This window comes from Mustela putorius, unplaced genomic scaffold, assembly GCF_011764305.1.
Source record: "Mustela putorius furo isolate JIRA1106 unplaced genomic scaffold, ASM1176430v1.1 tig00000407_pilon_pilon_pilon, whole genome shotgun sequence".
NCBI lineage: Eukaryota > Metazoa > Chordata > Mammalia > Carnivora > Mustelidae > Mustela > Mustela putorius.
Genome location: NW_025421373.1, coordinates 29,462,675 through 29,479,166, shown reverse-complemented (window position 1 = coordinate 29,479,166; position 16,492 = coordinate 29,462,675). Strand labels below are relative to the sequence as shown.

Below are 16,492 nucleotides of genomic sequence, written 5' to 3'. Positions count from 1 at the left end.
GGGAGCAGAGTGAAGGGTGACCTTAGCATGAAGAGAGGGGGTTAATGCCAGTGAGCTACTAGGTAGAATAAATTCACAGGGCAATTACCACTGCTTGGAGCTTGGAAGAGATAATTCATGATGTGGGCCTAGCTCCTTTTCTAAGAAGGAGTTTCTGTTAAACATGGAAGAACAAAGTCACCCCAAGGAGAGTTGATGTAGATGTGTGTGCTTTGGTAAAGAAAAGGCACGAGGTCACAACAATGAGATGGCAGAAGGCTTGAAACGCATCAACTTCCAAGGGGTGTCTTCACTTGGTAATAAACTCCCCTGCCTCCTCCCCTCCACTACCCCTCAAAATCAGCAGAGACAAAGCAGTCAGTACATTAATACAATCATATTTATTACAGTTTCCAGACTCCCATATGACACATACCTAAAGCAGAACACTGCAAACTGACGTTATTAGCAGCAATCCTCCCTAAACATGAAGAATTTAGGTGAACTTCACAATTGGGAGTAATTTCAAGACAAGATTATAAGTTATGGTTTTTCTTTTAGCAGCTGGTATATGAATACTCAGACTATAAATACAGAGAGTCATCCAGGTTAGCCTTGTCTAAAAAAACATTAATAAGTCACGGAGCAGAGGGGTATCCCCAGGGCTGCCAAACAGAAGGCTAATGTCTTTAGATGTCAATATGAAATAAGCAAATCACTTTTCAAGACATCACTCACTATCTGTGTTACTGTCAGGACAACAGAAAAAGAACTGGACAGCTGCCCTAGAACCTAGCTTACACATAATTCAGCCAGATAATCATTTAAATAATACCTCCCAAGATTGTTTAGACTTTTTTTTCCCCCACAGCTCTAAAAACATAACATCAGACATAACATCAGACATTTGCTCCAAAGGATTAAAAATCAAAAGCAATTGCAATGTATTGGGAATAGCTTTTATAGCTTTCCTGAGGGACAGTTGCCATCTTTTCAGAGAGTGTTTTTAAAGCAGCACTAACTCTGGTAGCTTATCAAACTACTTCTCATTCTAAATAAATAAAAGACCAACTGAAGGTCTCAGGTGTACTTATTTCTTTTTCCCTAGATCTCTGAGCCATCCAAAGCCATTCCTTGACAGATAGCTTTCATTTTTATTAGAGGAGTGCAATAGAAGTTACAAACACTTGAAAAATACTCAAAACACTGAGAGTAAAAGAGGCGCAACCCTTCCTCAGAGCCCAGGAACCTGTGACAGGAACCCCAAAGACTTATCTAAAATCCACCAACTCAATTTGCAAGTAATGACAGACCACCCACCTTTGCAACATAGGCACAGATAAGATTTTCTTGCTTTACAATCCCTAAGAAAAGCATCTGGGAGTTACTGCCCAGGAAAACAGAGGTTGATGCATAGAAGCTACTGAAAAGGGGTTGATTGAAGTTAGTATCTGGCACAGGAAGAGAAAAATTAAAACACTTGCTAAACCATTATATCTATACCATGATACTCGAAGGTGAATCCTGGCCTTCCCATAGCAACCACTTCGTTCACAAAAAATACATAAAAATGGGAAAGCTTTGAGGCAGCACCAGTGACAGCCGGCTGTCTTTGAATAACTTTAATTTTTCCTAAAAGCAAAAATTAAGAGAAAATTTACAGAATCAATTCTATTTCATGATTTTGCCCATGTCAGTGGCTTTGGGGATATTGCAAATAGAAATATAAAACCCCTCAGCATCAACTTAGGGTTCTATTTTTCTCTCAAGCTTCCTAGACTTCTGTACACAGCTTCTGAGGATTAAAGACAGCTCGTGGTTCATGCTTTGACAATCTCTAAAGGTATGCCTGGACAGTTTTATCACAAGGAGAGATGAAGCCCCTCCTGACCCAACAACTCAGAGCAAGGATTCTCATGCACCTAGACTTTAATGCGAATGGTTTCTAGGCTTTCTGACTTGATATACACCATGCACAGAGAGCAAGAAACTGACTGGTGTAAAGCCATCTGCCTTAGACACGGCTAACGCTGCTACCCATCTCACAAATGGCCCGCCATCATAAGATGGTCTCTGAAAGAGCATAAATGCTTCCCAAGTTCTAGAACAAACAACCTAAAGCAGAAGTTCTCCTGGTGGTAGAGGCACAGGATCACCTCTGTGCACAAAGAATGCCACATGAAATCACTCTGGGTGTGAAACCACATCTCCCATGGCTCAGTGCTCCTGAGAAGACCTCAAGAAGTGCACAGGTATGCCCCATGAACTGTCTCGGAAATGAATTCCCATGTTTAGAGATTACTTTGAAGAACCCATGTTGGATGTTCAAAAATAAGTACTATTCCTACTGAATGTCCTAAGCCCAAATCCCTGGAGAACACCTGAAACCAGTTTTGTTGCATTTCAGCTGTGTAGGGCACCCCTTCAAGTGAGCTTGTGGGGGCCTCCAGAACTCTACCATTCTGGCTATCACTTTCCTTTTCTCTTTCCTTCTCCTGAGGAAGACTTCAGTTATTTTCATAGCAACTTATTAAAATGTTCTAGGTGATGACATATTTTGAGCAGCATGTAAGTTAACAGAACCAATTTTTTGTTCCTTTTGAAAGATTTCTACAATAATAAAGAAAAGGCAATACTTTTAAAAATTGACTTTCCTAAAAAAGAATTGTCATACTTTATAGAAAACACCACATGTACTATTTAAATAGTTTTCATCCTAGAATCACTAAGAGGGGCATATGGGCACATCAGACTGATCACATGAGTTTAAAATAATTTTCAGAGCCAGAATTATTAGATTAGACAGAAAAGTAGCAAACCAATCGTTATCTGGACATATGAACATTATATACAAACATGAAAATGCAGCATGTGTTTAAAATAAATCACATTAGATTTAGTCAGGCACTAAAATGAATGGAAACGGATATATTCCTTTTGATACCAAACTTATATTTTATTGGGAAAACCTGGTATCTACTGCAGCTTCTAGCCGAGGGACAGAACGGCAGACACAGGAAGACACCTAACAGGAAAGACTGGTAAAGAGGTAGAGGCAGGGGTGCCTGATGATTAAACAAGATAACTATTAACTGAGTAACTGAGATTTTAGACATACCACTTAGACGAGAATTTAGATGAGCAGATTCCAAAGGTAACTGCTTGACTTTGTAACACGGAACCTCTCTAAATGTTTCTGATATGGCTCTAAAGAAAAATATTTACAATGCATTTTAAAATAAAAGCAAGTAAACGAAACAAAACAAAACATCTTCCACAATTCCCCTTTGGGGATGTGTCATTTTTAGATGTGCATTGTCCCTTTGGTACTACCGTATAAATCCCTTGAAAAGTTCAGGGGAATTCTTTCTGACGATAATCAGAAAAGGGCTGGGGCTGGGATGTAGGGAAGCAGCAAAGAAACACTACTCTTCTTTTATTGAGGATATTCTTCTAAGAACTTCCATTTGCCTTAGGAGAAAGAAATGGATTATGGAAAACAGTTCCTGAAGATATCACTGCCTTCTGAGGACAAGTTCAAAATTATGACACCTACAGAGATGACTTTCGTATGTAGCACCTACCCTGCTCTTAAGACATAGAACTCTTACCAAGCTATGAAATATAGTTAGTAAAAGTTACTCATGGCACTTAAATATGTTTAGAGACTTTAAAATGCCTTCCTAAAATTCTCTGTCTCAGTGCCCCTGTGAGGTAGGTGTCTGAGGGGAAAAACTGAGGCACGGAGGGGTTAAGTCTGCTCTCCCTTTACTGCATGATGAGCCTGTGGCCCAGCTAGCAGAAGGACCAGGTGGCCTAACTCCCTCGACGTTATTCACCCTGCTTCTCAGAAGGCTTACCTAAGTTACATAAAAAAACACAGAAGGGGAATTTTTTTTTCAAGCATTTTAACTAGTTATCTATTTCTTATTCTTACTTTGAACAAGTTATTCTAAAATAAAACCAAATACAAACAAAATGAATAGTCAATATTGCCTAACAGTCTGTGTCTAGATGTAGCCTGTTCTGTACTAGTGATTGAAAAAGCATATATTATGATTCAAGTAGAAGTAACAGAGGGTGCTACAGTGTTCCCATTACTCAAGCCAGGCTGTGAGTAAAGTGTCCCTTATAGATGCCACCCACTGTACTTTGTAAGAATCTCTTCGGCGTGACACGAGGGAATAAAACTAGCACTCCTGTTTCACGGAAATACCATTCTGAAAGTTACTCTACACAGTCCAGCCCTAACTGGAAAGGGAACTCTCAACCATGTGATGCACACGTACTACTGAGTTCATGCAGAACTCTTTGAAGCCATATATGAAGGTCACAGTCACCTGCCATAAAGCTCACAGAACAGTTCACACTACATACAGAAGGGCAATACTTGGGTACATGCACTAGCACCATGCCACAGAAGTGTAGGAAAAGGACAAGAAGCCACCTCATGAGAATCTTCTAGTCCCACCTGGCATGCCAGTCTCAGAAGCTACCTCTGGTAAGTGGGGAAGACTCCCAAAGTCCCGTATCCCTTTAAATAATAAGGAGGGGTAAAAACAGAATATTCGTTGTTGGCTGCTTTGAGCATACCAGCTACCTGAATTTTACTCTTTTATAAGTTAGTAGCTTTCTTAGTTTTATAGCTATTCAAAGGTAATAAATTACATATCTTGATGAAGGAAGAATGGTGTAGAGCAAAATTCAAAGGTCAGTTACAAGTTGTGGATACAAGACTACTGGGAAATTTATACTGCTACTCTTAGAATCAAATTCATGAGTACTTAGGGCACTAGCTTTTAGAAATGAAATAACTTTTTTTGAGGTGTTTTTTTCCCCTTCCATCCTTATAGTATCTGTGGGGTGAATTTAATTCATACCAGACCTCTAATTCAAATGAAGATTTGATACTTGGTTTCAATGTCTAAAGTTGACCATGACATCAAATAAGATGCAGGTTGTTTCCTCCGTACAGCTTCTGACTTGATATTAATGCAAATACCCACCCTCCTAAGGCCTCTGTGCCCTGGAGGGAGCTCCTCTTCCAGAGGGCCTGAGCCTGGCTCTATGCTCTGTACATGCATGACCAGAGGGAATTATTCCAACTCAGAGTTTCACTGGGGTACTAGGATACAGCATAGCAGCAATTCATGCATTTTATTTCTAAAAACCAAAGCTCCCATGAGGCCGAGCTGGTCACTGTGCAAGATGAACCAGCAGGACATTCTCGCCTCGAATGAAAATCTGATTTATGTGTCGAGTGAATACCTGCTGGTAATCCACTTTGGGCTTTCGCTTTTTCTTACGGGGCTGGCCCCTGGAAAGGGTGGTGGCCCTGGAAAAGGTACCTCCCGCACTTGACCCTTCTGTCCGTGTAGTCCTCCCTGACATCTCTGACCTGGACTCCTCCCTTGCAGATGCCTGCAGGGAAGAAGGAACAGAGCGGGAACGCCTGCGTGAGCCCCGGTCAGTATCTCCTCTTCCCCACACTGAAGCCACCTTCCAAGTAGACGTCTGGGAATATCTGGACAGAGTGGAGTCTTCAACTGCAGACTTAGAATCTCCTTCTTTTTTGGAAGAATCTTGAAGTTTTAGGCGATCAAACAGCTATAAGGAAAGCAATGATAAGTATCAGCCTTCTCTTTAGCCTCCGACATCCCTATTTGAATATATAGAAAAAACCCCACCAGATTGCTTAATTAGGTTTTATAGGCTCCCTGTTGTGCATTTTTTAAAAAAGTTAGTAATAAATCTTTTGTGTGTAGCCATAATACAGATAAATCAATAATGTCAAGAGAAAAGGTACCTTCTTTTTCCTTTGGTATAAAATGGAAAGATTTCAAGAGGTAACCTCTTGTTTAAATACTATCCAGGTCAAAAGCAGACTTATTTACGATTAACTGAAAGCATGAGAAGTGAGACTAACAAAGATCTTCGTTCAGGCATACATAGTGGACAGCAACTGAGCTCTCCCACTAGGAAATCTGGTCGCCACACTCAGTGATCTCCATTTCTAAGCTTGAAAGCACACTGGGTACTCAGGAAGTCAGGGGAAACAGCCTACCCTAGTTAGAGTCAATGAAGAATCCCGCTCATATGCTTTGCCTAGAACAGGTTTTCGGTAGGTCTCATCCACATCAGTAAGTGCCTAGAAAAACACCCAAAGGAGAAAAAAATTCAGAAAATTCAAAATATTATTGTTATAGCTTCCAGGAAAAATTTTAAAAAGCAGAATAAACATCTCATTTAGAGGAACTAAACTTACCAAGTGACTCTGCTCTTGGGCAGAAAAAAATGGTAATACCTGGTACCCTCTGTGTAAGATTTCCAAGTTGCTATCATCATATAATATTGGTATTATATGGTAAGGGGCCTTTCCAAAGGTATGGTAGAGGTTCTTAAATTTCAGTATGCATAAACATCTAGGAAGCTTGTTAAAATATCAATCCAAGGCTACTTCCTAGATATGCTGATTTAGTAGATTTGGGATAAAGCCCAAGAACTTTCTGCTTTAACCAGAAACTCTACAATTGTGATGTAGGATGCCCCTAGGCCGCACTTTGAGAAACACTATTCTACTGCTTCTTTTCCTTCCTCAGTTTCTAGGTCTTATGACAGCAATGAACAGGTATTAACCAGAGTTTCATATAAAATTGCTGGTGAATTTTTGTCCCTGAGAGATCAGTCTCAGAGGACAGCTATTTAGGATTCAGTGAGATCATGTATGAGAAATCAATTTGAAAAGTGTAACTCATCCCACAAATATAAGCTGTCAGGATTATTATTATGGCCATCATATCAAAGATGTTCTCTTAAATACTTTTCCTTCAAAGGTAAAATTGTAACAGTAAAGTACTTTTCCCTACATTTTAGATATAAGAAAAGTGGGCCTCAGAGAAATTACCTTGCCTAGAGTAACACAACTACCAAGTGGTAAAGCTAGGATTCAAATCCAGGTCTTTCCATTCCACAGTGGTTGAAAAAATGGTCTTAGGAGTCAGAAACACCTGGAATTAAGTTCTAAAACTTCCACTTACTGACAGGATAATCTGGGCCAATCATTCAATACTTCTAGCCTCAATTTCTTCATTTGTAAAATAGAGCAGTAGTAAACTTTGCTCATTGAGATAAACCCTTAGTATACTATCCAGCAAATGCTAAGTGCTTAATAAATGCCAGCAACTACTATACTCATCTAGGAGAATGCATGGATGAAGACAAAATGCAGGAAAAAGAAAAGTTGGAGATGGAAGACCATATGAAAAAGAAGTACCAGAAAGCCTGGTGTTCCTATTTTAACTGCGTCATATTGAAGTTGTGCTATAATGTATCTCTTTATTCCCACAAATGTCTAGTAAGCAGACAGCCTCTAGGAGACTGGGGGCACACTTCCTTCCTAAGGAAATACCACACAACGTGTCTGGCTTATTAGGATGCCTGCTTCCCCTCTATCTTCATCTATCTTCCTAAAACTGTAGAGTAAAATTCCTTTCTGAAATTTCTGTACCTAGCTCTGTGGTAAAATACTAGTCAAAGTGTGAAATCAATAAATATTTTGAAATGAATGAAAAATGGTCAGTAGGAAATTGATACAAAATTCCTAAACAGTTGGAATAGGTAACTATTCCTTAAGGCTGGGTTTCTTAACCATAGCACTTGACATTCTTTTTTAGGTTATGCAATTTTTTTTCCATTTTCTTTTCAGTGTTCCAAAATTCATTGTTTATGCAGCACACTCAATGCTCCATGCAATACGTGCCCTCCTCAATACCCACCACCAGGCTCACCCAATCCCCCACCCCTCTCCTCTCCAAAACCCTCAGTTTTTTTCTCAGAGGCCACAGTCTCTCATGGTTTGTTTCCCCCTCTGATTTCTCCCATCTCACTCCTTCTCTCCATCTCCCAATGTTTTCTGTGTTATTCCTTATGCTCCACAAGTAAGTGAAACTGTATGATAACTGACTCTCTCTGCTTGACTCAGCATAATCTCCTCCAGTCCCGTCTATGTTGATACAAAAGTTGGGTATTCATCCTTTCTGATGGAGGCATAATACTCCATAGTGTATATGGACCACATCTTCCTTATCCATTCGTCTTTTGAAGGGCATCTTAGTTCTGCTATTGCTGAATGAACATTGGGGTACAGATGGCCCTTCTTTTCACTACATCTGTAACTTTGGGGTAAATACACAGTAAGCATTTGACATCGTGCACCAGATACTTCTTTGCTGTTGGTGGGCTATCCTGTGTGCTGTATGATGTGCAGCAGCCCCTCTGGCCTCGACCCAGTAGATGCCAATAATACCCTATGCCACCGTGATGGCAATTTAAAAAATATTCCCAGGTACTGGCAAATGTCCCTAGGAGGGAGAGAAGAGTAAAACTATTCTGATTGAAAGCCAATGCCTTAAAGAAAAGGAATCAACAGAAAGTACTCTTTTGTTGTCAGCCAAGAATGCAAAAATCCTAGTTCTTCTGGGAAGTTATTCTATAGGTTTTCCTAAATAAGGTTACTTTAGACAGACAAAAGATGTAATCACTAAGAAGTTCTCCAGCCTCTTAAGAAAGGCTTAATTACCATATTCCAGAACTTGTCAAAGGCGACGAGGAAGCCTGTACAGACGCCCCGAAGACCCTTGAAAGTGCGGATGTGAACATTCACTTTCACTCCCTCCCGGATACAACGATGGAGCTCACCCAGAGGGCTGCCTTCATGCACTGAAACAAGACAAGAACAGTGAGCATAGCATGAACATCTGCTCTCGTTCCCAGAATTAACAACCAAGACCACCTAACCATTTCTAGCAACATTAGGCAACATAGTGCAGTGGAAACCTCACTATGGAAAGAGGAAGGCCCAATGGGCAACATAACTAGTGCAGGCAACATACACTGAAATAAGGCAAGATTCCACCAGACGGAGATAAAGCATACATTTGTTTATCATCGAAGTGTTTCACTACTCATACATCCTGTGTTCTATGATGTCATTGATTCTAAGATGCACCATTATTTAAAAATGTTTTTTTGGGAAAAACCCCATATTAAATGTATACATCAGCAGCAAAATTCTTCTAAGTTCTATATCTGGGTAAGAAAACTTTTTTAAAAAAAGATTATTTATTTATTTATTTGACAGAGAGAGAGAGAGAGAGAGAGCGAGCGAGCACACAAGCAGGGGGAGCAGCAGGCAGAGGGAGAAGCAGGGTCCCCACTGAGCAAGGAGCCCAATGTGGGGCTTGATCCCAAGACCCTGGAGATCCTGAACTAAGCTAAAGGCAGACGCTTAACTGACTGAGCCACCCAGGTGCCCCAGGACAACATTTTTAAGGATAATTCTCATGAAGCACATATTCAGCTTGACTCTTTACCAAAAAACCCAAAACCAAACAGCATGTTCATATGTTTAAAGGAAACAAACCACGTAAAACATCCGCCCTTCATCATGTGCAGTGCTCTAAGACAGAAGGGACTTTCGGCCACTCATCTGAAGACACTCCATGCCTAAGCTCTCTGAAGCCGCTAGATTCCAGTGCACATCGTCTTTACACTAGGAGGAAGAGACGTGATTGCATTCCAAGCCTGGCTGATACAGAGGCACCTGCTAGGCATTAGGCTCCTATGATACTGCTGATAAGTATCACATAAAAAGAGTATGACGACTCATGGGAAGAATGCTGGGACTATAAATTGCAGCCTTTACTCTGATGGATTCTTTTTTTCAGAGCTTGGGAACGGAGATGAATTTTATTTTTATTACTTCACATTAACTTAGCCTTCACAATATGAAGGCTATACTATATAAAACCTTCCAAAAGAAAACCACATGTGCACACACACACACTCTTACACTCACACTCACGCATACACAGTCTCAGTCTTTCCTCCCAGATTTGCAAGGGAAAATCCTCTGGAGACTGATTACTGCCATCAGCTGCAAATACACAGAAATTTCTGTTTTGTTTCTAGTGGCATGAAAGAGAACAGCAGTCCTGCACTTCGGTTTGTAGAACTAAGCAGGTTACTCTTGACCCTCTTACCCCTCACTCATATCCCTCACTATCCCCTTCCCCCTCCCTATCCCTCACTCCTAGATCAGCTTATAAATGATGGCAGTGATAATTTAATAAAAGAAAATACTCTTTGAAGAAAGTAACTTAGCAGATGAGAAGTAGGAGTTTGTGTCAGACTGAAAAATCAGCAAGAAGGCACAGTTGAAGGCAGTGTGTGGCAGATACAGAGGCCTTGGAAAGGAACATGAGCACCTTGGTCTGACCTTCATCATCTACCTTTGCTATGGCAATAGCAGTATTTTGAAATTATATGAATGCTTGAGTGACTTTTTCTCCACAAGTCTGAGTTTCCTTATTCATAAAATGAATTTAGGCTAGTTATCTTCTAGATTCATTTCAGAAATAAGTCTCTATAATTCAATTTCTTGGAAACTGATCATACTGCCTGGATCAGTCTCTTTGCATATACACGTTCCCTGTTTCCCCCCCACCCCCGTGTGTGTTTCTTCCAACAGTGGGAAGACCATTCTTTTTCTAACTTGTAAATAAACAGAAGTACTACTTTGCCCCCTGAGCCCCCAAACCAGAGAGAAAACACAAACACACATCTTAACAACAGTTTCTTATTCTGGTTAAACAAATGATAAACTCAGGTCTTTCAACTCTCATATCTGTACTTTTCTCTTGACTTTTTTCTTCCAAAGATTTAATAAGGTGTAATTCCAGGGACCACTTCACTCCTTATCATCAAAAATATAACACTAGCACCACCTATCACAGCAAACTGCCAAGGCAAAAATGAGCTCCACATTCTGACTTGGAATGCACACTCTGATCTCTTTCCAGCAGTCTCTATAACAAACTCCAAATGGATATGTATAAGCCAGTCTTTTAAATTTAATACAATAAAAATATATGCCTTATCTTTGAAGACAGTTATTCTTCCAGATCTCCTTCTCCATTGTCATTATTCTAAAGCCAAGTCATTCCTTTTTTTTTTTTAATTTAAAGATTTTATTTATTTAGTTGACAGAGAGAGATCACAAGTAGGCAGAAAGGCGGGGATGGGGGGTAGGGGAGGGAAGCAGACTTCTGCAGAGCAGAGAATCTGATGTAGGGCTCAATCCCAGGACCCTGAGATGGTGACCTGAGCCAGAGACAGAGGCTTAATCCACTGAGCCACCCAGGTGCCCCAAGCTAGGTCATTCTTTTTCTTTCTTTTTTGTTTTTTTTTTTAAGATTTTATTTATTTGTCAGAGAGAGAGAGGGAAAGAGCGAGCACAGGCAGACAGAGTGGCAGGCAGAGACAGAGGCTCCTGCCAAGCAAGGAGCCCGATGTGGGACTCGATCCCAGGACGCTGGGATCATGACCTGAGCCGAAGACAGCTGCTTAACCAACTGAGCCACCCAGGCATCCCAAGCCAGGTCATTCTTAACTCCATTTGTCTCCTTATTTGTGGCCACACTAAGCTCAGACAATAGATTCTCAATAACTAAGACATAACCTTTCCTTTCTCCTTCCCCAACCAATAATATAGTCCAGTGCCTTATCAGATGATTGGTTTACTACAACAGTCTCCCAGTTCCCCTCAGATCATCTCTGACACCATCAATTATCACCAATTACTGAGCACTCCGTATGAGCCAGGCCTTGGGGTAAGTTTAACTCTATGCATGTTATTTGATTTAATCCTCACAACTTTAACACATAGGTACTATTATTTTGTCCCACTTTATAGATGAGGAAAATGAGGCTCAGAAATGTTTATGTAAATAATTTCTCAGGGCACCTTGGTGGCTCAGTGAGTTAAAGCCTCTGCCTTTGGCTCTGGTGATGATCCCAGGGTCCTGGGATCAAGCCCCACATCGGACTCTCTGCTCAGCAGGGAGCCTGCTTCCTCCTCTCTCTCTCTCTCTGCCTGCTTCTCTGCCTAGTTGTGATCTGTGTCAAATAAATAAATAAATAAATCCTTAAAATAAATAAGTAAATTTTCAAGGTTACCTACCTAGTGAACAGCTGAGCCAACACCCAATACAGGCAGGGTATATTTACATCCTGACCTGGAGCTTTTAATTATGACAGTCTAAAACAATAACCACAACAATAACCTGTAACAATCACAATGACATTTAACATTTACTGAGAATTTCCCTACGTGTAAAGCTTTGAATGGGTTAACTAACTTAAACCTAACAACTATAAGTAGATACTATTACTGTTCTCACTTTACAGATGAGGAAACTGAGGCCCCAAAGAGTTTAAGTGACTTACCTACTGAAAACAGCTAGAAAGTGGAGGAGTCAGTGTTCAAAACTAAAAAAGTCAGCAGTCAAACCCTTGAGTTTGTGGTCTAAACCTCCATAAATACATTTTACTACTAGAAAGTAAGTTATTAGAAACATTGCCCTAAAAGTGCTTTCACTTAAGAATACACATGATGGTTCCCACTGTCTATCAAAACAAAATCAAAGAGAAACTCTTTGGTCTTTAAAGTATTTTAATAAATCCTTCTCTGGACCCAAATTCAGTTCTCATTACCCTAGACAAACACCCCTCTGCCTCAGTTATGTGGCACCCTCCACCCACCAAAAGAAACAAGAAAAATGAGAATGTACTCCCCTCTTCCTTTACTTGAGATTAGCCTAAAGGCCCAGACACACAGGCCCTGGACTTGGACAAACTCAGCATTAAGTTTCACATGCAAACTAACTAGCTATGTGATCCTGGGCAAGTAGTTAAGCACAACAAACTTCGTTTATAAAATAGTATCTAGGGGTAAAATAAGATAAAAGGCATCTAAAGGGCTTAGCAAAGTACACAGCAAAGTACACAGCACTTACCAGCTAAATAACAGTAGCTATAATTAGCAACAATGAAATTGTCTCTTGACTTAAAAAAGGACATGAGGGAACTTTCTGGGATGATGATTTGTTCTGTATCTTGATTGCGGTGGTAATTTCACAACTGCACATTCGTCAAAACTCACTCAAAATGCTTGTCATCTGGCAAGCATTTCTGACATCTGCCACTGAACACAGTGACCTAGTTAGCCATTCAAAGCTATTTTGTTATGTGTAAATTATACCTCAATAGCTTAATTTTTAAATAATTACTGTTATCTTCAACCATGTCCCTCCTTAAAATTAACTTTAAGATCTGAAGCCAAAATCTTCCGGGAACTCTTTCTGAATAAATTTAATCTTCACCCTTGCTTCTGTACTTTTTTTACTTTCTTCCTTTTTGATTTTTGAAGATTCATTTATTTATTTTAGAGAGAGAGTGTGTGCATGAGCAGGGGGAGGGGCAGAGGGAGGGAGAGGAAGAGAAGCAGACTCTCTGCTGAGTGGGGATCCCCAGGCAGGGCCCAGGATAGATCTCACAACCCTGAAATCATGACCTGAGCTTAAATAGAGTCAGACATTCGACTGAGACATCCAGACACGCCTGCACTTTTCTTGCTTCCTGAAGCTCACCAGTTCTCAGTGATGTCTACCCATCTCTATCATGGATACTCATGTATACTCATATATACTCTATTACGTATACTATCATGTATATGAGAAACAGCTGTTTCTAGTGATGTGATTAAAATTTTCAGTGCTGTGGTGCCTGGGTGGCTCAGTCAGTTAAGCATCTGCCTTCAGCTTAGGTCATGATCCCAGGGTCCTGGGATCAAGCCTGGCGTCAGGTTCCCTGCTCGGCAAGGAGCCTGCTTCTCCCTTTCCCTCTGCCTGCTGCTTCCCCTGCTTGTTATCTCTCTCTCTGACGGAAATAAATAAATAAATAAATAAACGAATGAATAAATAAATAAATAAAATCAATCTTTAAAAATAAAATAAAATTTTCAGTGTCTATAGCACATTCTGAGATATTGATTCCAGGCATATATTTAACCATGGGAAATCAACAAAGGTGTTTTCATGCTGTCATCCCAATATACCACAGTGCTCTATAGGTAAAGCTAAAACCACTTGCCATATAGAAATAAGTCTTTCCCTTGCCAGTCTCAGTAGCAAAGCAACAACTGGCAAAATGGAAATAAATGTTACAATCTGAGGCTTGGAGTGCATTTCCAAGATCTGATAGTGGCAAAAAGTCTAGGCAAAATAAGGTCCCCTAAACTGCTCTTATTTTAGGAACATGCATACTTTATCTTTGTGTTACTGTTGGGCAAGCAAGCTGGGGTTCACCCTAGCTTTGGCAAGAATGCTCTGGCACTGTCACAGTAAATGATCTGACAAAGATACATCTAACTGCAGACAGCTTTTCAGGATGTTTCTTTCTTAATAAACACTTCTAGGAATGAAACAAAATACTCCCTGCTTAGCACAACCCTCTAAAGGCAGTGATTTAATAATGTTACAATTTAGCTATCAGGATACAGATGCTTTCTTTGAATGGCTAACTAGGTCATGGCGTTCAGTGGCAGATGTCAGAAATGCTTGCCAGATGACAAAAGACATAACCCTTGGTTGTTTTTATTCCATGTGCATAAGACCTAACTCACACATTAGCAACCTCCCCTGTTTACAGCTTTACTCCAAGGATCTATTAGGAAGGTCCAAGAGATTCCCTTGTGGCATTTTACACCTTCAGAACTTAAAATAACCTGCGCATATGGTAATATGAGTCTGACAGACACACTCCTGCGCCCATCCTGGCAGAATGGCTGTGAAGCAGTGTCTGGGTTTAAGTGGCATGTGTGCCTGCTGCATTCCAGCACTTGTGATTTGGTAATGCAAACATGTGTATCAATACCCCATAGCCCTTCTCCTATAAGCACCCTGGAAGGAGCTGTCAATGTGCAGGAGTTATGAGATTATGCCCTCTGGTCTAACTGAACAGACAGGTCTCCCCACACTCCATCCTACCATCCTCAATCCCCCTAACCAAACACTCTCCTTTCCTGAATACTGGTTGTGCCCTCCCCTCTGGCCGTGGTCCCCAAGGTTTCTCATCACCTCTGCAGATCCTCCTTGTGATGTCCCGTTTCCGGGCCCCACCACCTCTTTTGATCCCCATCACACCCGCAGACCCTCGCTGCAGGCCCCTCACCCCTGCAGCCACTTGTACGGACCCCGTTTACCTCCGCGGACTTACACCCTTACCCGCCAGACCCTTCCCATGGCTCCTCATTACCTCTACAGCCTTAGCACTCTTCCCCCGCTCCCCGCTCCTGCAGACCTCTCATGACTCCAGAAGACCCTCCCCACACCCCCATTAGCCATTTGACTCATGGAGAACTTCCTTAAGGTGGAGGATTATCTCCGCAGCCTTCACCAAGACCCAAGACCCTCCCCCTAATGCGTGCGGACCTACTCCAAGTCCCTAGCACCCTGCAAACGCCCCCTGGGCCACCAGCTTCCGGGCAGCCCGCGGGGCCCGCGGGGCCCTCGTCCCCACACCCCCCCCCCCCCCCCCGCGCCCGCCGGACTCACAGGGCATTCGCGTGAGCACATTGCGCGGCGCCTTCCTGCTCCGACCCGGACCCCGCCGGCGCGCCCCGGCGGCCCCGTCCCCTTCCTCCTTGGCCACCATGAGGCGACGGAGGCGCTGGATGCGCTCGGGGTCTGGAGCGGGGGCGTCCTGGCGGCGGCGGGTTCGGGCCGAGGGCCCGGCAGCGGCGGCGGGGACCCCCGAGCCCGCGGCCGCGCTCCGCGCCCGCCCGCGCCCGCCGCCCCGGACCCCGGTCCTGAGGAAGCTCTCGTACTCGGCCAGGTTGTTGAAGCAGGGCGCGTTGGGGTAGGGGATGGGCGGCAGGCGGGGCGCGTACAGGGCCAGCAGAGGGTCGAAGCTGTCAGAGCTGACATCCAGCCGCGGGCTCGGCGGGCGCGCGGGGCTCCCGGCGCGAGCCGACCTCGCCCCCCGCTCCCGCTCCTCCATGTTTGAAAGGCCCGCAAGCCGAGGCCGATGGGAAGAAGGAGCGGAGCCGCCAGAGGGCGGCACTGCGCAGCCGCGGACTGGGGTTGCACTGCGCCGGCGTGGCCGCCGGAGGGCAGCATCTGTCCGCGCTCAGGCCCGCCGGGCCCTTTGCACCGGTTGGATAACAGGTTAATCTGTTTGAACGCGTGTTTCCCCAATTATATCATTATCACTTAGGGTGTTTCTTAATACTCCAGATTCCCCGGGGGTGGATCTTGGAATCGGCATTTTAACGAGCTTCCCTAGGCGTTTCCCTGCTCTCAAACTGCAGTATACTCCCAGCTTGAGCTGGTGGGAAGAGGCTGGAAGAGGGCAGAGTCCCAGTATGCTTTCATGCTGAGCCTCACTGGGGGCGAGCCTACCTGGGCTCAAGTTATTTCGCTTCTTTGGGTCTTTACATTCTCACCTGAAATATGATAGAAATAGTACCTAACCCACCAAATTTTCCTAAGAAATGAAGACATACTGCATGGAGAGCATATAAACGCTCTATGTTAGCTAGTTAGGATTAGACAATGAAGCTAGGATGGACCCCAGTCCTCCATTTCCTGCACCCTATGCAAAAAGTAAATTGCAC

General features: G+C 42.6%; 1 protein-coding gene across 1 annotated transcript; it reads right to left on the bottom strand.

Moving 5' to 3' along the window:
• Window positions 1–361: 361 nt before the first annotated feature.
• LSM11 (LSM11, U7 small nuclear RNA associated) lies at window positions 362–15,925 on the bottom strand. Its single transcript, XM_045079621.1, has 4 exons — window positions 15,432–15,925; window positions 8,558–8,697; window positions 6,044–6,127; window positions 362–5,586 (listed from the first exon to the last, which is right to left on the bottom strand). Exons 1-4 carry the CDS (start codon window positions 15,874–15,876, stop codon window positions 5,176–5,178), a joined length of 1,080 nt encoding a protein of 359 aa, XP_044935556.1. The 5' UTR covers window positions 15,877–15,925; the 3' UTR covers window positions 362–5,175.
• Between the last annotated feature and the right edge of the window lie 567 nt (window positions 15,926–16,492).

What these genes read in the sequence shown, in the direction of transcription:
- LSM11 (XM_045079621.1), bottom strand. Translation starts at nt 15,876, where the DNA reads ATGGAGGAGCGGGAGCGGGGGGCGAGGTCGGCTCGCGCCGGGAGCCCC. An exon ending in TGTGCTCACGCGAATGCCCT is followed by an intron (nt 8,698 to 15,431) that starts GTGAGTCCGGCG and finishes GTCTTGTTTCAG; the next exon opens with TGCATGAAGGCAGCCCTCTG. An exon ending in TTGACAAGTTCTGGAATATG is followed by an intron (nt 6,128 to 8,557) that starts GTAATTAAGCCT and finishes GTGTTTTTCTAG; the next exon opens with GCACTTACTGATGTGGATGA.